A 22,952-nucleotide genomic window follows, 5' to 3' on the forward strand; every position below is an offset into this window, starting at 1 on the left:
TTTTTTCGTTCATTTTTTCTAGGGATTTGGATCCAGAAGTTAAAAATAATGACCAGATCTCCTCTAAACTGCAACTGACTTGGCAGGTAAGAAGTCCACTCCCCAAAACTAAGAAGCAACACCCCACCTCATTAGTTGACCAATTGCAGTATTTCTTAACTGGTGGGTCCGTCACGAACCAGGACAGGACACAGGAATGAGAACCCAATCGCGTAACATTACTCACAATTTATTGTGGATAAGAGGAATGCGCGCACACTCGATCCGGGGATCGAAGGCCGCGGAGGTGAAATCAAACAGATCGGGCCAAAAATAAAACAGGATCAAAAGACAGGCAAAAACGGAGATTCACAGGACTAGGCATATCACACAGAGTCTGGTCCAAATTGTCCCTAGGTATGACTGAGCGAGTGAGTTGTCTGTCCCTGTGTGCCCTGCAATTGGCTGTCAACCAGTTCAGGGTGTCCCCTGCCCACTGCCCAATGATAGCTGGGATGGGCTCCAGCACCCCAGCAACCCTACTGAGGATAAGCGGTGCAGCTAATGAGATGAGATGAGATATATATTCCTGTATAGTTTCTAATTTTGCGGGAATTCACTAAATACATCTGGTTATTGAACAAATAAATCACATAAATCAAAGGGATACTGTATTTTAACGCCTTTTGCTGTATTTTCTTTTTGATTATCTATCAAGATAACGTTTGATAGCGACTGACAGGGTTGGGTAGGTTTACTTTAACTGGATTTCTTTCAACTACTTTTGCATTACTCCAATACCAAATATGCTAATGAAAGACAAAATTAACTAAATATGAATAAAATTAGCCCTGCAATTGGCTGGCAACCAGTTCAGGGTGTCCCCTGCCTACTGCCCAATGATAGCTAGGATGGGCTCCAGCACCCCCGCAACCCTACTGAGGATAAGCGGTGCAGCTGATGAGATGAGATGAGATCAGATGAATAAAATGACTAAATTTTGTGCAGGCTTGTGGAGTAACGGAATACATGGAACGGCAAAAATGATGTTGGCAAGCTGTTTGGATTTATTTTCATTTTGTTTTTGTCGCATTTTATGTTCGTTTTGCCGGAGATCAAAGAGATCAAAGCCAGGAGAGAAAGCTTACCACGTCTTGTGAGTCATAATTTTATTCATGATTAGTTTATTTTGTCTTTTATTAGCATATTTGGTATTGGAGTAATCCAAAAGTCATTGAAAGTAATCAAGTTAAAGTAACCCTACCCAACCTTTGCGACTGATAATAGTAGGGATTAGCGCAAAGGTCTCCTAACCATACACTGCGGGCAAATACGGCTTTACATCACACTTAGGCCAGCCCTTAGACAAAAGACACGTTTTATTTAAAAGTTGCACTAAAAAATTTAGTAACTTTGTTTCTTTCATTCGCTTGGCAAACGCAAAGTGATCAATTTGCAAGACCACTCTAAAAGCTGACCCAAATGGGAAATTGCTCGCCACACAGCGCCCAGGCAGTGTTATATTCACCAAAGAAGCTAACATTATGCGGAGTGTCTATTAGCTATTATCAAAATGGCTGTTAGCCAACTCAGGACTTTGTCGAGTTATGTCACTTGTCTCTACGCTGCGCAATTGCGCACTGCTCGCACATTCTCAGCGCACAAGAAAATCTAGCCTGCGCACAAAAATGAGGGCTCAAAATTACCAATTAGCGACTCAAGTCAAAGTTACAGTGCATGAAGGTAAAAATACACGGGTTTCCCTTACGCTGTGTCCTAAATGCGGTATTTTGAAGTCGAGTCGAAAGAAAACGAAGTTGAGTAAAGTTAGTATAGTTTGTCGAGGAACCGGCTTCTCCGGCTCGGCTCACTAAAAGGAACCGGCTCTTTCGGGTCCTAAACGGCTCTTTGGGTTGTTTTTGCTTCTTTAAAACCAACATGACCAAATATTATGTAAAATTATGCACAAAATGACTTAAAGGAAGGGGGGAATAGAACAAAAAAGAAACAAATACCAAAATGAAAAAGTAGTGAAAAGCTGAGAAAAAAAGAAACAAAAGAAAGAGAAAAAAAGAAGGAAACATTTAGAAAAAAGCCAGAAAAAAAGAAAATAAAGAAATGTAGGAAAAAAGTAAATAGAGAACAAAAAGAAAAAAGTAACAGCTCGGAAAAAATAAACACAATGAGATTTTTTTTAAATAAATTTAAAAACAAGTAGAAAAAAAAACACGGAAAAGGGAAGAAAAAGTTTGTGTTGCATTCAAATAATTTCCAATTATATCAAGTGAATCTTGTTGCCAACATTGTACTTCCACTAAAAAATGTGATTAAGTACAGTTTTGTATCTTGCAACCGACTCAATAAGCCCCCAAAAAGGTTAATATTATGTGACAAAATATATCAGGAAATAAAAAGAAATGGATATCTTGTGAAAGAATTGTAAGAACAAACAACGTTTTTAGGCCGTGCTGCCCTTTGCAATAGTACACGAGTGGATTCAGTCAAAAGAGAAAAATAATTTTGCATTGCCGGAAACTCAGCAAAATGTAACTCGATGTCAAGTTTTGGACATGTTTGATAATTGCTCAGACCCCTGGAAAATTACAGGGAACATTGCTTGAGAACAAGGGGAGGGTTACGTTTAAATAACATAGTTTATTAACAAATGTCTGCTAAAAGGATTTTGTCAATTACCGTTATAAAACATCTACCATATAAAAGCCACCTTCGCTGTTTTCATTTCACATGATGAATGCATGAAAAAAAAATCCTTACAATTGTAGTGCCAGCGCACCTATTCTTTGTTGAACAAAACTAGCTCCTTCTTCCTCTATGATAAAACAATAAATACTGGAAGTTTCAGTATTGATCCGATCCAAGTAAATACCGTGTATTGATTGATACTGTACCTATCTCAGACAATACAATATAATGACCTTTAACCGTTAAAGAAATATTTTTACTTTACTCCAACAACTGTTTCAAAACGAAAGTCAAGAAAGTCAAACCGAAAAATACAGCAATGTCAATAATTTACAAATATTGCATAGCATTGTCAACAAGCCAACTAAAATCTACAAACAACAAATCTAAAAAAGAAAAATACTACATAAATAAAGAAAAAGCCCTACATAAACCGATGTTTCAAAACAAAAGTCAAGAAAGTCAGATAAAAAAAAAAGCCATGTAACTAAAAGAATGTATTCTAATGTCAAAAAGACAACTAAAATACCTTCCTTGTCACAATATTTTGAAATAATAATAATAATAATAATAATTTCCTTGTATTGTCATTCTGTGTAACAATGTACACAGAACGAAATGTCGATTGCACCTGACCCGTTGTAGCGAGCCGATGCAGCCGCAGCCAACAGAGGGCGCCGCCGACCACTAGGTCAGTAAAGCAAATAAAGTGGAAACACAATTGGATTTAAATTAAAAGTGATGGTATGATTGTATATTATATATAATATAATAATATTATTATATTATAATATAATGCATAATATATATATATATATATATATATATATATATATATATATATATATATATATATATATAAATAATATATAATGTATAATGTATAATGGTATAATTATAATTGTAGGGCAGCACGGCGGCGCAGTGGGTAGCGCTTGTGCGGAGTTTGTATGTTCTCCCCGCGCTCGCGTGGGTTTCCTCCGGGCACTCCGGTTTCCTCCCACGTTCCAAAACATGCATTTTAGGTGAATTGGCCGGTCCAAATTGTCCCTAGGTGTGACTGAGCGAATGAGTTGTCTGTCCCTGTGTGCCCTGCGATTGGCTGGCAACCAGTTCAGGGTGTCCCCTGCCCACTGCCCGCTGATTGCTGGGATGGGCTCCAGCACCCCCGCGACCCTACTGAGGATAAGCGGTGCAGCTAATGAGATGAGATGAGATGAGGTATAATTGTAATCCACAAACAAAAATAGTAGGGTAATGGTTAAAATCGGAAGACAGTATCCATCCAACGAATAGTATTGATCCGTTCCAAGCATTTCTTCATTGTAGATAAAAAGTATATTTGCATCGATCTGCCCAACCTTCATTCAGGCTGCTAATAGTATAACCCAGTGTTTTCGTTTGCCGGCATCCCTACGTCCTAGACACATGATTTTTGCTGGGGACGCATAGTGTCAAATCAACATGCGTCCCGGGACGCAACATTTTCAACACAAAATTGTCATTATTACCCGATTACTTTTATTTTTAACAAATATTTACCGCACTCCAAACTTTTGGTCAGGCATCCGCCATTGTTGTTTTGGTCTCGCGGTTCGAGTTTTCGATTACTCCAATTTCAAATATGCTAATAAAAGACAAAAGAAACTAAACATGAATAAAATGATGACTCACAACACGTGGTAAGCTTTCTCTCCTGGCTTTGATCGCTTTGATCTGCGGCGAAACTAACATAAAATGCGACAGAAACAAAATGAAAATAAATCCAAACAGCTTGCCAACATCATTTTTGCTGTTCCATGTACAGTGGAACCTCGGTTCTCGACCATAATCCGTTCCATTTCTTTGTACAAATACCGATTTGTACGATCACGAAGCCGTTTTTTCCCATTAAAAGTAATGTAAAACTGTTTTAATCGGTTCCAACACCCCGAATGTTTACCATGAACGTAAACATGAAGCTAACCCAGGCTAATCGTACGTTTGCGTTAGCGTAATCTTCCGTACGAAAGATTACGCTAACATTAACGTGTAAAAATAAAAAAATCAGGTCGTTTACACGTCATTTAGCACCCGGGTCTCCAGAACAAGTGGTGAGCGGTTAAAGGATAAAGAAAATAATCATGAATAGGATTTCCTACCGATCGGCAAAAGCCATGCTGTATTCCTGAAAGAAGGAAAACTCGCACACCTTCTTCATATTTTGCTATTATTTCTTTCTTAAATGCAATAGTTGTACGCACTACTCCTCTATTTTCACCTGTAGCAACTTTGCTGCTTGCACCAACCTTCTTCCGAGGCATAATTAGGGGTTAAAACACTCTCTTCACCGCTTTTGAAAAAACGAAAACAGAAAAGGAGTGCGCGTTGCCGTGACAACAGTTCTTCACGAGGGGTGGGGGCAATCTACACCCGTACGCCGCTCAGCGTCGCCCCTAGCGTACCGTCGTTCGAACTCCGATTTTTTTAACGAAATGCGAAGCAAGAATTTCTCGAAATTTTTGGTCGAGAACCGATTTGTTCGAACCGAGAGGCGTTCGAAAAACGAGGTTCCACTGTATTCCGTTACTCCCCAAACCTGCACAAAATGGAGTCATTTTATTCATATTTAGTTTCTTTTGTCTTTTATTAGCATATTTTGTGTTGGAGTCATCCAAAAGTCATTGAAAGTAATCCAGTTAAAGTAACCCTACCCAACCCTGAGTTTTAGTATTATGAGTGAAAAAAAAATACGATATGACATTGCACAGCAAATCTTTAGTAAGTTAGACATTTGGAGACTTTTCCCAATTTTGCCTGTTTTGTAAGCCATTTCATACATTTTTAAAGTGGCACATAACAAAAAAATGGGCGCTTTTTAAACAAATGTATGCTTAAAACACAATCTGGTTATTGTTTCCAACACAGGGGAGCAAGTTGTATTCATATTAAACGGTGTGTTTGCTTTTTCTGCATTTTCAGGCTGCAAGAAGCCATTTACATCTGTTTTGACAACCAAGTCATACATTGTACACGAATCGTATACTTTTTTCATGGCCAAATTTAAGCGCTTTGTGTCCTATTTAGGTGTAGCAAACAGCAAAAAAATACAAAATAATAGTATTTTCCATGAATTACCTTTTGATATGACTGGAGAGAGGGCGGTACAGTGACTGAGTGGTTAGCACTTTTTTGGCACAGTTCTAAGAGATAGAATCCTCCTGTGCGGAGTTTGCATGTAATGGGTCTGGGGAACAAACTGTCTCTGAGTCAGTTTGTTTTTGTTTTGTGTGACCTGTAGCGCTTGCGGGAAGGCAGCAAGTCAAAGAGTTGGTGGCCGGGCTGTTTTATCCAATCAGTTTATTAAATATGCTATAATTAATAAACTAGGTACATTTTTTCATATAAAATTTGTAATACAGTGGAACCTCGGTTCTCGACCATAATCCGTTCCAGAATCCTGTTCGAAAACCGATTTGTTCGATCACCGAAATCATTTTTCGCATTAAAAATAATGTAAATCGTTTTAATCCGTTCCAACACCCTGAATGTTTACCTTGAATGTTCAACGTAAACATAAAGCTAACCCAGGGTAATCGTACCTTCGCGTTATCGTAATCTTCTGTACGAAAGATTACGCTAACATGAACGTGTAAAAATAAAAAAATCAGGTCGTTTACAAGTCATTTAGCACCCGGGTCTCCACAACAAGTGGGGAGCGGTTCATTGGAAAGGGGGCTCCGTTCCAACGCCCTCAATGTTGGGCTCTCTTCCAACACCCTGAATGTTTAACGTAAACTTAAAGCTAACCCAGGCTAATCGTACGTTTGCGTTATCGTAATCTTATGAATAGGATTTCTTACCTTTGTGGTGGTCAGCAGAAGGCGCTCGCAGACCTCCATCATGTTTGGCTATTATTTATTTCTTGAATGCAATAGTCGTACGCACTACTTTTCTTTTTTCACCTGTATTAACTTTGCTGCTTGCACTGACTTTCTTCGGAGGCATAATAAGGGGCTAGAACACCCGTACGCCACTCAGCATCGCACCCTAGCGTACGCACTCACGCATTACCGGCGTTCGAACTCCGATTTTTTGACCAAACAGCGAAGCAAGAATTTCTCCAAATTTTTGGTCGGACTCCGATTTGTTCGAACTGAGAGGCGTTCGAAAACCGAGGTTCCACTGTACATTCTTGCTAAATGATTATAATTTCTGCAACCACACCAGATAAATTAATTACATATGTGGGTGTTGACATAATACATAGAAGGGGATATTTTAGAAAGGTTCCTTTCGCATCTGAGTAAGTTGTGTGAGTAAGATATCTACTCCCACACTCCTTTTTGATTTTTTTTCAGTAATGATCAGTGACCAGTCCATGGTAAATGATACCCCCCCTCCAAACAGGATAAAAGGCAAACCGTGATAACAATAATTACTGTCACGGGACCGGACCAGATCAGAGGCAGGAGGCAGGAAGGGTGAACTCATTCACGTTAACGATCAGTTACTTTTATTAAGGAAATAAAAGTCGACCAACACTCAGGGACAAAAACAAAAAAACAGGCTTACAGGCAAACAGGAACTCAGACTAGGAATACTCACAAAACAGGCTTTTACTCAGAAAGGGCAAGTACAGGTTTCCTCAAGTCAAACAGAACAGAATAATGCAAACCCGGCCTTAAGAAGCACACACGCAAATTAGAAAATCTGCTACAGCCGGTGCCAAGGGGGCGGGGCCAGCCGGTCGCCACGGCGACCATGCTGGACATGACACTTACTGAGAGTTGAAATGAGTTCCAAGAGCAAAAAAGGAAGAAAAAAAACTGATTGTGGGATCTGGGGGTTGATGGAGTCAACGGGCTATTGTAAAACTCAATGCATACTCTAAAGCTTCAACAAACCTCCCAGGACACCACCTCCATCTTTTAAGTATGAGCTGGCCTCACTTTTCTTATGCATATTTAAATTTCTGACAAATACATTGAAAAACACTATAGTAAATGTCAAATGTGCGATGTGAGGTTTAACAAACCAGAAATAAGTGAGTCTTATAAATACCGATCCGTTTTTTTTTCCCCAGATGAAACCAATCCTATCCTTGCTCTCTCAATTATATACTGTAGCTCAAGTCATGAATAACGTAACAGCAGTTGGTAAAAATGAATAAATAAATACATCTATCTCTTGGTACATGTAACCATCAAGCTTGGGGAGTAAAAAAAAATGCATGTAACAGCGTTACATAATTAGAATAAAAATAAATAAATAATTTGATTCTGTTACAGAAAAAAAAACATGTTCTAAAAGGACAAGTACATTTAGTCAAAATGAGGATTATTTTGAGGGATAGCACCTTATAGTAAATTATATATATGTAACCGCGGTGTACCTGTCTCACCAAAGATCCACATTCACACTGGACTGGATGATGAGGTTTTTATTACAGTTTCTGCAGATGAAATGAGTCACAACATTAGCTTCTCTGCTGGCTTTGATCTCTTTGATCTCGTTGGTAGCTCTATCTGTAGACTGCCCAAAGCATATCAAATAGCTTACTTTTCAATTGATATAAAATACATTTTAGAATATCACAATACATTTTTACATCCATTTTAACAAGATACTTTTAACAAGAGATCGTATAGTGTTTTTTTAACATTAACAATGAATTCAACATATTTTTCTTTAGTCTGGATTTTAACCAACATCATCCTTTTTATATATATATGAGAAAATAGAAATAAGAACAATAATGAGTGTAAAAACGGATACAATTTACCTGCAGATTAAATGAGTCACAACATTAGCTTCTCTGCTGGCTTTGATCTCTTTGATCTCTATAAGGGGAATTAACATTTTAGCACAACAGAAACAAAACGAAAATGAATCCAAACAGCTTGACAACATCAATCACATTACTGTGCATGTTGAGAGATTTGTCAGCTGTGGTTATAATGTTTACATTTTTTTTGTGGCGCACCAAAAGATGTGTATTACCGTTGGCAGCTCTCTCTGTAGACTGCCAACAAACCCCGCCTCCCGGTCACATGTCAGAAGCCAAAACCAAACCCTACCCCATACCAGCAGGTGGCACTGTTGGACTCATCATTGCAGGACACTTACCAAAAAATTATACACATATTTTAGCAGGAATTTCAATAAAACAAAAGTTATTATTACACCCGTTGCATATACATATACATAATGTGCCCATTGATCAATTGTGTCTGTCACCTAGAGCAGTGCTTCTTAATTATTTTCTGTCATGCACCCGCTCAGAAGAATAAATTATCCAGCCCAGGTCCCTTTTTATTCTGGGTAAGTTAAAAAAATAAAATAAAAATAGAAGTCAAATGGAGGCTCCAGCCCAGTGTTCTCGTTTACCCGCGTCCCTGCGTCCCAGACGCATCATTTTTGCTGGGGACGCATCGTGTCAATTCTTCGGAAGATCGTGAAGGCAAGGAAAACATGTGTGTTGAAGCGAACGATTCGACGAAAGAAAACAAACAAAATAATATTCCTAGCAGGGACTTTTCTGCCAAAATGGAGTCAATTATATTCCTGGTGATGCTATGAGGAGGATGATAATGGATTGGACCTTGAGAAGGAATTACAACTGTGGCAGGACAGCAAACCACGAAGAATATATGAACTGAAAAATCTGAAGTGATAACTTGCTTTGTAATATCAATTAACTGTGATGATTAAAACTGCACGAATATATAAACTGATATTTCAGCAATATTATTTTGTACAATGTATTTTTGTGAAGTGAAAAATCTGAAGTGATAACTGCTTTGTATTATCAATTAACTGCGATGATTAAAACTGAATGAATATATAGATTTATATTATATATTTGTCGCCGATTTACAATGTCAACCTCGATAACACTAAATTTTGGGGACCATAGATCTCTGTTGGGACCCATAGATTTTTTGAGCATGCTATCTAGACATCGCTTTTCATGGGTAAAATGAACACTGCTCCAGCCTACTATTTGAGAATCACTGCACTACAGAAACAGAGAGATTACACATGACCTGTGTGCACCACAATCTATCCACTACTGCATGTTTGAAACACTGTGTTGCAGGTTTAAGCATTTTTTTGGTCTGTATTTTATTTATCCTTCGATGTAGCAATGGGCAGTGCAGTTGGGTGCTAGTAATGTAGTAAAGTAGTAATGTTCAAATCCAGCTAGTAAGTAATGTGTTCTGGGACTAGGACTAGTAATGTGTTCTGGGACAACACATCCCGCGTCATCTTCCTTTTGTGTTTTTGTAGTGAATGTTCCAACATATGTTGTCTCTATTAAAATGTTTTATTGGGTTAGTTAGTCAGTTTTCTATAACATATCTTAAATTAACTTCCTTTCACGTTTTTGTTCTGTTAGTTAGTGTCCTAATTTGTCCTTCCTTGTCTCACGTGTTTGTATGGTTAATATATGTTTAATCTTCCAACATATTGTTCAGTTAATGTTCTTGCATATTCAAAATGGTCCTTCTTTTCATGTTTGATTCAGTTAGCTTTCCAACATGCCCTGGTTTGCCTTTTCAGTTAGGTTACTAGTTGTGTGCTTGCACCTTCTTTCTTTCATGTTTGATTCATTTCAAATCGAATAAGTGTTTTAACATAATGTAGCGGGGATGCAAAAGATCCCCAGTGCAAGACCGGGTGGAAATATGTGATGGCCTGGAGAGGGATGGGTGCCACCAGGCTGTACTTGCATAAGAAACACCACAGAGCAGGGTGCCCCTACTACCCTAGTGCTTAAGGGATCCAACCAACCAATAACATGATATGTTGTTATTTAAGAAATTGTAACCAACCAACTTGCTGACATTTGAGAAATTCAGTTGATTGTCTACTTTTTGTATTTTGCAGTTCATTGTTCTGAAGGCATGGGTTCAAATCCAGCTACCAACCTTCCTGTGCGGAGTTTGCATGTTCTCCCCGTGCTTGCGTGGGTTTCCTCCGGGCACTCCGGTTTCCTACCACATTCCCAAAAAAACATGCATGTCAGGTTAATTGGCCGGTTCAAATTGTCCCTAGGTGTGAATGAGCGAGCAAATTGTGTGTCCCTGTGTGCCCTACGATTGACTGGCTGGCAACCGGTTCAGGGTGTCCCCTGCCCACTGCTCGAAGATGGCTGGGATGGGCTCCAGCGACCCCACGACCCTACTGAGGCTAAGCAGTGCAGATAATGGATGGATGGATTGATGATCACTGTATTGATATACTGTGAGAAAGTTTTACTTACCCTGGTAAATCTGATTATAGTCAAGACGCTTGGCTTCCGCACTTCAGACCAGTGAAACTTGAATTGGACACGACATCACAGTTTTTATAAAAAATTTAGAAAGTGAACTCTTGTTGCGTTTAAAACAATATTGGGTTCTTACTGCCCTATGATTGAAATCTAAAACGGAGCATACCATATCTGCCATGTGGAAGAACACTATACAACTTGATTGATATTTGAGCATTTTTGTAGGACTACAAGCAACTCACTGACCTTGGTTTCCTCCAATTCTTTTTCATGGTTACAGAGTTGATTTATCCATCCATTCATCCATCCATTATCTGCACTGCTTATCCTCAGTAGGGTCACGGGGGTGCTGGAGCCCATCCCAGCCATCTTCGGACAGTGGGCAGGGGACGCCCTGAACTGGTTGCCAGCCAGTCGCAGGCCACACAGGGACAGACAACTCGCTCGCTCATTCACACCTAGGGACAATTTGGACCAGCCAATTAACCTGACATGCATGTTTTTTGGAAACCCACCCAAGCACGTGGAGGACATGCAAACTTTGCACAGTAAGGTTGGTAGCTGGATTTGAACCCATGACCTCAGAACAGTGCCGCACACGCGCTAACCACCGCGCCGCCATGCTGCCTTGAGTTAATTTATCTTAAACAATATTTTGAAATATTGTTTATGTTATGTTTATGTTATGTTTATCCATCCATCAATTATCAGTACCGCTCGTCCTCAGTAGGGTCACAGGGGTGCTGTAGCCCATCCCAGCTATCTTCGGGCAGTGGGAAGGGGACACCCTGAACTGGTTGCCAGCCAGTCGCTGGACACACAGAGACAGACAACCATTCACTCGCTCATTTACACCTAGGGACAATTTGAAGCTTTTGTTTTTGGAATGTGGGAGGTGTGCAAACTCCACACAGGGAGGTTGTGGTAGCTGGACTTGAACCCCGGACCTCTGCACCGTGGGGCTGCGCGCTAACCACCCATCCGTCGTACCGCATAGTATGTTTATTTCGTCTTGCAATCGCTTATTTGGTACTGGAGTAATCCTAAAGTAATTGAAATAAAAAGTCAAGTCATTTTTATTTGTATAGCCCTTAATCACAAAGAGTCTCAACGGGCTGCACAGGTTATTGCACGGACTATTATTTCAGACTATTATTATGATTTTTTTTTATTTTTTATTGCCATTCTTTGTAACCATGCACACAGAACGAAATGTCGATACACCTGACCCTTACAATTAAACTGTAGCGAGCCGATGTAGCCGCAGCCGAACAGGGCGCCGCCATTTTAGACCCACCTGCTGTGTCGGGAGTCATTAGTTGACCAAACCCCCCAATTCCAACCCTTAATGCCGAGCGCCAAGCAGGGAGGCAACGAGTACCAATGTTGTGAGTCTTAGGTATGACTCGGCCAATCAGGGCGCAGCCATTTTAGACCCAACTGCTGTGTTGGGAGTCATTAGGTGACCAAACCCCCCAATTCAAACCCTTAATGCCGAGCGCCAAGCAGGGAGGCAATGCGTACCAAAGTTGTAAGTCTTAGGTATGACTCGGCTGAGGCTTGAACCAGCGACCTCCCAGTCTCGGAGCGGGAGCCCCCCTACCATGTAGGCTACCGAGCTGGTATTATCACACCACCCCCTGATCTGAAACCAACAGGAGGGCAAAGAAAAACTCAAAAACCTCGACATGAGGAAAATGAAGAAACCTTGAGAAGGGACCACACATGTGGTAATCTCCCTTTCAGGCTGCAATGGATGTTGCAATAACAAATAATACACAGATATTGTCAACAAAAAATATAGGTTATTCACATGCTATAGAGTACAAGTGAGTTTTTAGCTTAGAAAGTGATAAGGTTACCGTACTGCAATATTAGTATAGTATTCCGATTACATTACTTATTACATTTTTCAATAAGTAACCAGTGACTGTTTCTTATTACATTTTTAAATTAACCCCCCCTTACCAAGAAAACCAGACATGCACCATTATACACAAAAAATGAGGTAAGAATTTGTTGAATGTCGGAACCCATAAAGGACTTGTGTTTATATTTAGAGATGGTGCAAGAATGCGGTCGTGATCACCAAACGACCTGATTTGATTTATATCTCGATCATCTCTGCCTCTCCATCCTTGTTCTTTTTCCTTCGAGTGTAAAACCCGGGTTGACCTTCCTGTGTGATATAATATACGCTCCCCGTGCTATAATCTTCCATCATCGTTCCTCCTGGGTATCAAGCAGAATGAAGAAGCAAGTCACTCATATTGTAATAAGCATCATCGCTAGTCTGGAATCCCTGATTAAAATGCATTTTTCAAAAGTATTGAAACAGTCTTCTTCTTTTTCTTCCCTTTCTCTTAACCTTTCTATGTGTATTATTACTGTTATTGATACTACATTGAACTGAAATGAAATACAGTGGAACCTCGGTTCTCGACCATAATCGGTTCCGGAACCCTGTTCGAAAACCGATTTGTTCAATCACCGAAATCGTTTTCCCCGTTAAAAGTAATGTAACATCGTTTTAATCTGTTCCAACACCCTGAATTTTTACCATGAACGTAAACATGAAGCTAACCCAGGCTAATCGTACATTCCCGTTAGCTTAAACTTCCGTAAGATTACGCTAACATGAACGTGTAAAAATTAAAAAAAAGGATTATGAATAGGATTTCTTACCTTTGTGGTGGACGGTGGGGAGAGAAAAATCATCAAAAGTTTTTCAACCTCTTCCAAAACTTGCGGCAGTTGCTTGCTTATAGCGCTAACTTCCTTAGCCGCATCACTCGATTTCACAGCCTCCTTAATGAAATGAAATGCAATGCTTTGATGCTAGGTCCTTAGCTTGGCCTTTTATGCTAAGTCCTTAGCTTGGCCTTTTGATGCTAGGTCCTTAGCTTGGCCTGATGCTAGGTCCTTAGCTTGGCCTTAGCTTGGCCTTAGCTTGGCCTTAGCTTGGCCTTTTGATTTTTGCATTCCAGAGATGGAATAAGAGCTTGCTCTGTCCACTCCACGCATCGGCCCGGTATTGCAGTACCTCCGGGAACGGTGCATTCGCAATGATCGCAACAAGGCTTTAGGGCTAGGACCTTAGCTTAGCCTTTTGGCTGAGAGTAAGTGTCCCGGCTCCTAGGCTTTGTAGCGTATAATGAACTGACCGATAACGGATAATGGATAATGAATAACGAAGATAGAACAATAACCCTTAAAAACCCCAAAACCCCCCCGAAATGATCTGCATTTCTATAGCGCTTTTCAAGTCAATGACTTCCCTAAGCGCTTTACACTGTGCTTCACATTTCCCAATAGCGGCCGTGATCTGTGCAGCCATGCAAGGCGCTAACCAGCTTATTGGGGGTATTGGGGGTTCAGTGTCTTACCCAAGGACACTTCGACATGTAACACGGACAAGCCGGGATTCGAACTGGGATCCCTTAATCCTTATTCTTTACTATCGTACTGATAGTAGATTTAGCCGTGCTGTATTCACTAGCAAGATCGGAAATTCGTACACCTCTTTCATATTTAGCTATTATGTCTTTCTTAAAGGCAATAGTTTTACAAACAACTTGTCTTTTTTCACCTGTCCTGCTTGCACCGACCTTCTTCGGAGGCATAATTACGGGCTAAAACCCCTGTACGCCGCTCAGCATCGCACCCTAGCGTACCGGCGTTGTAACTTCGATTTTTTGACCGAACAGCGAAGCAAGAATTTCTCGAAATTTTTGGGTCGAACACCGATTCGTCCGAACTGAGAGGCGTTCAAAAACCGAGGTTCCACTGTACTTGAGCTAGACTCTTCATTTGCAACGGAACTTTAATATAGTATTATCTTAGTTATTGCGGATAGTGGGGTCCAGAACCCGCTCCGAGACGTAAAAATCTTCATACAAAAAGGCTCAAAGGGTCAAACTTCCAGATTATATCCTGACAGTAAAACACAATAAAAACTATAGAACAATGTTTTAATAAGAAAATTAGCTGAAGAGCTTTGCGCACCACCATCTTATACATATACAATCAACAAAAACACAGAGCACATGATTGCAGTTTAATTAATGGTCTTTATTGTCATTATACAAAAGAACAAGAGTGCCCCGTGATAGCATCGGCTGTGTGATGTCTGTTGCAGAACACAGTGGAAAATATTTTGATATCAATGGCAATAAAGACAATTCAATTTAAAAATATGCAAGCAGTGAACCAATGATAACCGGAGCACAAAGTAGCAAAGTGTGGACAGAATTGACTGGACACATTTTTTTATTTGTCAAGAACGATGATCTTCATTATCATTTAAGTAAACAGTGTGCACTGCTGACGGATTAAAATAAATTGGCATTGACAGTTGAGTTCCCCTCAAGTTAAATCATTCCGCAGTTTTCCTGAAGGGGAAGTTAAACCACCATAATGTATTTTCCCCACTAGTCTAAATGCAGTATTCTTATTTTGATTGCAGTCATGCGATAGTAATCAAGCTGTAAAATGCATTTTTGTTTCCATTTTTGCACATGTTGACTGCACTGTTTACTGCTCACCTTGCACAATGTGACTATTTTCTGCACCAAATTCATATGTTGACTATTTTTTGCACTATAATGACTATTTGTGCACCAAATGTATAATTGCACAAACCCTTACGATACCAAACTGTATTACGATACCAAACTATATGTTACATCCTACATGCCGACATTTCTTGTGTAAATATTGTGTAAATTATAATTATAACCTTATCCTCCTTGTTTAATAACCTTATCTTCTCTGTTCCTTTGTCTTCTTGGCTTTTTTACCTCACTGCGAATGTGTGAAACTGGAGTGTCATGCCCAATTTCGTTGTCACAATATGTTAACCCATTTTGTAACAATGACAATAAAGGTATATTCTATTCTATTCTATCTATTCTACCACAGAGCTGCCATTTTGTTACTTGTCTTATTAAGGAAGCTTGGAGAAAAGATAGTGAGCCCGGCTCTTCGGACTAGTGATATAACAAACTATTTAATGTTGGTTCTTCATCACAGCACAGATTAAAATAGGTTTTCCCCCAAAAAATGAAAATCAAATCAAATCCTTCAGATTGTCTAAGTAAACATGCACCGGAATTAATTAGTTCTAATGCAATCTCTGCTTGTGAATGAATTTGATTGCTATGATTTGTCGGTTTGAATAAGGCAAGGAAAACAAAGCCGTTGGCTTGTAAATTTAAGTAAGTGTGATCATTGTAAATAACGCCGTCGTTTTGTTTACCGTAAATTCCGGACTATAGAGCGCACCTGATTATAAGCCGCACCCACCACATTTTAAGAGGAAAACTGCTTTTATACTTACACAAGCCGCAATTGTATATAAGCCGCATGCGCCCACTTTAAAACATGTAACACGATCACAAAAGTAACCCAAACCCGACTTTATGTCAAGGGATTGTAAATGAATACAAAGTACACAGTCCAAAAAAACACATGAACGGAAAATGATACCGGTACTAAAGGTTTGATGCAGACCTGCAGAGTCCGGGTCCCGTTGAAAGTAATCCAAGGAAAAAAAGTCTATATTTCCAAAGGTAAGGGTGGGAAAAATATATATCCACTATTGTCCGCTGCGTCCACAAACACGCCTCACCTTTACTCCAATTCCCGTCAGCCCCCGTTATTTTTGCCCCTTCATTTTGATTCGCCTGTGGAAAACATATCAGAATAAGTCTCTAAAATAAATCCATTAAAAAATATACAGTTGCAAATACATATTTTACATGGTTACACATATTTACAAAGAAAGACGGCACACCGAGAGAGTTTTCAAAGCTTTAATAATAATAATATAACTTTCATCCCAAACCGTGACTGTGACAGGTAGCAACACGCTACTAGGAACACGTTCGCAAAACAGTAAACGGGTCTGTTAAAGAAATGTACCGTATTTTTAAAAATCATGGTAAACCGTCCTCATTTTCCTCCTTATAACTGACGCCATCAAAATCGTCTTCCTCAGTAAGAAACTTTGTCATATAGACGTCGTCCCACGCTCCCTTATTCCAAAACACCCTAGCAACATGATCACAAAGTAAAGTTTACGTGCAATAGCTCTGTTTCCTTCTTAATCTGATTGCTCGATTGCTTTTAGCTTGAAAGCTGCGTCATGTGCCTTTCTTATTGCAATTTGCATGATGAGGGTAAGTTTATGCTAATTTGATTATTGCACAAGCTAAGAAGTTGCAGTCTTCCTCTGCGCATATATTCCAGCGGTCTAAATCTTACCTTTTGTAGTCGAGCGCCCCTGGCGGCCGTTAGAAGAATGACATAAATTGGCCGCATCACTGAATAAGCCGCAGGGTTGAACGTTTGGGAAAAAAGTAGCGGCTTATAGTCCGGAATTTACGGTAATCCTGCATTTGACAAAGCTACAGTATCGTAAGAAGATATGACACGATTGCAGTCACACACAATCACTATTGCACATGTTCTCCACCCCCTCTATAAAATAATAAAAAAAAATAAAACAAATTAAAAAATAAAGAGCTTTCTTGGCTCCCATCTCAATTGGATGTGCAAGAGTCAATGTCATGGTGTTAAAAAACAAAGCAAAACGCCGTTATTTCAATGTGTTATTTATACCCGTTTCTGTGTGATTTTTTTCTTCCAGAAGTCACCGCTCATCTTTCCAGCTTGTGGAAGCCCAGTCAATGAATTATGAATGTTAAACAAGATGACCTCCTCTCAGCAGCAGCAGACGATGCGAGGTCCTAGGTGGAACCGGGCCTTTTCCGACCCTTTTTTTGTACTGCTCCTGGCCCTACAACTTTTGGTTGTGGCGGGTATGGTCCGTGCTCAGACGTGCCCTTCAGCCTGCTCCTGTAGTAATCAGTTCAGCAAAGTCATCTGCACACGGAGGGGGTTACGGGAGGTCCCTGATGGAATTTCGACCAATACGCGTTATCTGAATCTTCAAGAAAACCTCATCCAGATAATCAAAGTGGACAGCTTTAAGCACTTGAGACATTTGGAGATCTTGCAGCTGAGTAAAAACCACATACGTAAAATTGAGCTTGGGGCATTTAATGGACTAGCCAGCCTTAATACCCTGGAGCTTTTTGATAACCGCCTAACCACAATCCCAAATGGGGCGTTTGAGTACCTGTCCAAACTAAAGGAATTGTGGCTGAGGAACAATCCCATTGAGAGCATTCCCTCTTATGCCTTCAACAGGGTGCCCTCATTACGACGGCTGGACCTTGGGGAACTTAAAAGACTATCTTACGTATCAGAGGGGGCTTTTGAAGGGCTGAGCAACCTTCGCTACCTAAATCTGGGAATGTGCAATTTGAAAGAAATTCCCAACCTCATTCCCCTGGTGAAGCTTGACGAACTAGAGATGTCAGGAAACCAGCTGTCTGTCGTCCGGCCTGGTTCTTTTAAGGGGCTCATTCATCTCCAGAAGCTGTGGATGATGCATGCCCAGATACAGACAATTGAAAGAAATTCATTTGATGATCTCCAGTCACTAGTGGAGCTGAATTTAGCCCACAATAACCTTACTCTCCTGCCCCATGACCTGTTTACTCCTCTGCATCATCTGGAGAGGGTGCATTTGCACCACAACCCTTGGAATTGCGATTGCGACATCCTCTGGCTGAGCTGGTGGCTCAAGGAGATTGTGCCGGCCAACACCAGCTGCTGTGCCCGCTGCAGCTCACCAGCTCACCACAAAGGGCGCTACATTGGTGAGCTTGACCAAAACTACTTTCACTGTTATGCTCCCGTTATTGTAGAGCCGCCGGCTGACCTGAACGTGACAGAGGGAAGCGCTGCTGAGTTAAAATGTCGAGCCAGCTCTTTGACCTCCGTAAGCTGGATCACCCCAAACGGTTCCATCATGACACACGGGGCGTACAAGATCAGAATCTCCGTACTTAACGACGGCACTCTGAACTTCACCAACGTCACCATGCAGGACACGGGTACATATACGTGTATGGTGAGCAACTCGGCCGGTAACACGACGGCTTCTGCCACGCTCAACGTGTCCTCAACAGAGAACAGCAGTTTCAGCTACTTTACTACAGTGACCGTGGAGACGATAGAATCGCCGCATATCGAAGGCTTCACCACGATTGTGCAACCGAAAGTAGGCCCCACCCCCTCGGCCCACACGTGGAAGTTCGTTTCACCGACTCCCACTATGACTACTACAATGCAGACCCCGGTCTCATTTCGAGCCACAGAAAAGACCTTCACCATCCCTGTGACAGAATTTGGTGGGGAAGGCTCGCTGAACGGCCTGGATGAGGTCATGAAGACAACCAAGATTATAATTGGCTGTTTTGTTGCAATCACACTCATGGCAGCTGTCATGCTGATCATCTTCTACAAAATGCGCAAACAGCACCACCAGCAGAACCACCATGCTCCCACACGCACCATAGAGATCATCAATGTCGATGAGGATTGTGTCACGGGGGGACCTGGCATGGACGGACACCTGACATTACCTCCCCTTGAACATGAGCACCTCAACCATTTCAACGCCTATAAAACTGCATACAACCATGCCTCCACCATGAACTCCATACACAGCTCGGCGCATGAACCTTTATTAATCCGGGCTAGCTCAAAAGACAATGTGCAAGAGACCCAAATCTGAACATTGTTTTGTCAAATAACGGCCAGACTGAAACACACATCGACCGCAAGTCAGTGGTTGATGGTGTTCTTTAAAGACTTTGGTAATTAGGGTATGTCTGTTACAAAAAAAGTGTCTTTATTTATTTAAGAACAAAGACTATTGTTGTCAATTCAAATGGTAAAAAAAAAACACTCAGCAATTGTTTTTTTCACTAGTTTATTCTTGCTCTCCCTTTCCTCTACTTTCTAGAAACTGCTCAGAGACATTAGGTCAAAATGAAACTAAACTAGAAGGCTGTTTATATTTGGTCAACATTTAAAAAGGTCCCCAATGAATTGAGAGCACATTACATTTTAATCCAAGTCTGGAGTAAGATGATCCATATTTTCTGCCCGTTCCATAATGAGATGAAGTAAATATGATTCTCTGTTCTTTCAAGTTGTTCAACATAATTACTGTGTGATTAATTACAAGACGATTTGAAGATGAAACACATGTAACATATAAAATATTGTTTCCTTTCATCAATATTTTTGAGCGATTGTTTTCTCCATGTTGTATTTTCTATGATTGATCAAGTATCAGGCCTACAAAAGCAGTTTCAAAAGGGTTAACTGGAAACTATCCGAAATGTAATACAGTGGAACCTCGGTTTTCAAATCAGAGTCCGACCAAAAATTTCAAGAAATTCTTGCTTCGCTGTTCGGTCAAAAAATCGGAGTTCGAACGCCGGTATTGCGTGAGTGGGATGCTGAGCGGCGTACGGGTGTAGATCGCTCTTTTCCTGACCAACTGTTATCGCGTGCGGACGTGCTTCGTTTTGCTTTTGCTTTTAATATAGGTGTACGAAGTGTTTTAGCCCCTAATTATGCCTCCGAAGAAAGTCCGTGCAAGCAGCAAAGTTGCTACAGGTGAAAAAAGAAAAGTAGTGCGTACAACTATTGCTGATCTTGCCTGCGCCTTCTGCTGACCACCACAAAGGTAAGAAATGCTATTCATAATTCTTTTCTTTATCCTTCTTTTTTTTATTTTTACACGTTCATGTTAGCGTAATCTTTTGTACGGAAGATTACGATAATGTGAACGTACGATTAGCCTGGGTTAGCTTTAAGTTTACGTTAAACATTCAGTAAACATTCAGGGTGTTGGAACGGAGCCCACTATTCAGGGTGTTGGAACGGAGCCCTCTCACCACTTGTTGTGGAGACCCAGGTGCTAAATGACTTGTAAACGACCTGATTTTTTTATTTTTACACGTTCATGTAAGTGTAATCTTTCGTACGGAAGATTACGATAACGCGAACGTACGATTAGCCTGGGTTAGCTTTAAGTTTACGTTAAACATTCAGTAAACATTCAGGGTGTTGGAACGGAGCCCAACATTCAGGGTGTTGGAACGGAGCCCCCTTTCCAATGAACCGCTCACCACTTGTTGTGGAGACCCGGGTGCTAAATGACTTATAAACGACCTGATTTTTTTTATTTTTACACGTGCATGTTAGCGTAATTTTTCCTACGGAAGATTACGATAACGCGAACGTACGATTAGCCTGGGTTAGCTTTATGATTACGTTAAACATTAAAGGTAAACTTTCAGGGTGTTGGAACGGATTAAAACGATTTACATTATTTTTAATGGGAAAAAATATTTCGGTGATCGTACAAATCGGTTTTCGAACGGATTATGGTCGAGAACCGGGGTTCCACTATACTTGGTTTGGTGTTTTCATGCCTCCCTTTTCAAGTGTGTAATGCTTATCTCATATACATGCTCCCAGGTAGACCTGCGAGCTTAAACCCTTTATACGGCTGTCTCCGCACATTGCCTGTTATCCAATGTGGCACATTTTCACCTGGGCAGTGCCTGGCAGATCCACATACGTAACTTGGCCTCTTGCAGCAGGTTTGGTGGCTCCGTGTGGGAAACTATCAGCCAGATGTTTGTGTTACCTGCCTTACTCCCACAGACTCATTTACATATTAATTGTCATGCCCATGGGCAGAGCTAAACAAAGACCCTTTTGCACACAAGTCCCGAGAGCCCCTCATGAAAGACAATGCCAAGTACCACAACTTCAGGGGCTAAGTGGGCCATCAGTAAAGCCCAACACTAAAGTATAGTTTCCTTTCTGGTTGCTCACCTCTACCAGCAAACCGATGTCATCAATTTTCTACAGGTTTTTAAACAGTGACAAACGCAGAAAAATTAAACTAGATATAGTTCAGAGGAGTCCAGATTTTTTGCCTGCAAGAGAAGTATAAAAGTATGACCTTGGTTTATGTTGTTTTAACTATTGTTTTTTTAAGCACACCAAAATAAACCAAGCAAGTCAATGTCGATTTCAGCTTTTGTTGAACAACAGGTACTTGAACCACCTAATATGAGGAAAATCATACCTGTCAACCTGTGCGGTTTTGCCGTAAAAAATATGTTTTTTATGCGTTTTTTAAAACAAGTACGACGTACAAGGAAATCTGTACAAAAAAACGCAAATTTTTTAATGATAGTTACCATCCGGCAGGGTTGGGTAGGGTTACTTTAACTGGATTACTTTCAATTACTGTATTTTCCGCACTATAAGGCGCACCTAAAAGTCTTATATTTTTTTTCAAAAGCTGACCATGCGCCTTATAATACAGTGCGCCTTATATATGGCTCAAAATTAAATTCGCAAGGTCTCGCAACTTACGCAACAGCCGCCGACTCGATTTTCCCCCGAACGTGGAGTAGTACGAGGTGTATGCTGGGATTTATATACCGGCGTTTCATTGGCTAACCAATGTGTCAATCATCATTTGAATCGATCGCTATTGGCTAAAGTTATTCGGAGCCTCGGATTGGCTAGAGGGCCAAAACAAACCCTGCAATTGGCCGAAAAAGATGTGTCAATCATCCGTTAAATCGATCGCTATTGGCTGAAGTTATTCGGAGCCTCGGATACGCTAGAGGGCCAAAACAAACCCTGCAATTGGCCGAAAAAGATGTGTCAATCATCCGTTACATCGATCGCTATTGGCTGAAGTTATTCGGAGCTTCGGATACGCTAGAGGGCCAAAACAAACCCTGCAATTGGCCGAAAAAGATGACTGAATAGCAAGCTTGCTAAGCTACGCCATAAAGAAACATGTTTCATTAGTCTGTATTAGTAAACATTTTACTCTCCTGGATTTACTTCACTCACGGTTGTAAGAAGACCATGGTTGCGTATCATTATTGAACGTGAGAACTTAGGTGAGCTATGCGGCTTCATGTTTTCCCGGTATCTTGTTTTAGAACGATCTTGATGTTGCTGTGATGAGTTGAGTGAATTAAACTCAATTCCAAGTGTTTATTGTCATATGCACAGTAAAGTTGCGAGCGAAAAAGAAAATAGAAACTAAGGA

At 40.5% G+C, this 22,952-nt stretch overlaps 1 protein-coding gene and 1 pseudogene across 1 annotated transcript in view; both read left to right on the forward strand.

Annotated features, from left to right (window-relative positions):
* Positions 1-22,810, forward strand: part of LOC148362110 (leucine-rich repeat-containing protein 4C-like) — a 131,153-nt gene extending 108,343 nt beyond the window's left edge. Inside the window, exons 6-7 of the mRNA XM_088339549.1 lie at positions 23-86; positions 17,589-22,810. Of these exons, the coding sequence (XP_088195675.1) occupies positions 17,640-19,586 (1,947 nt within the window). The 5' untranslated portion in view covers positions 23-86; positions 17,589-17,639 and the 3' untranslated portion in view covers positions 19,587-22,810. The remainder of the gene's footprint in view (positions 1-22; positions 87-17,588) is intronic.
* Positions 13,859-14,004, forward strand: LOC148362111 (U2 spliceosomal RNA; annotated as a pseudogene).
* Positions 22,811-22,952: the final 142 nt, after the last annotated feature.

This window comes from Urocampus carinirostris, chromosome 7 (assembly GCF_059441175.1).
Source record: "Urocampus carinirostris isolate Australia breed hairy pipefish chromosome 7, RoL_Ucar_1.0, whole genome shotgun sequence".
In the NCBI taxonomy this organism is placed as follows: Eukaryota; Metazoa; Chordata; class Actinopteri; order Syngnathiformes; family Syngnathidae; genus Urocampus; species Urocampus carinirostris.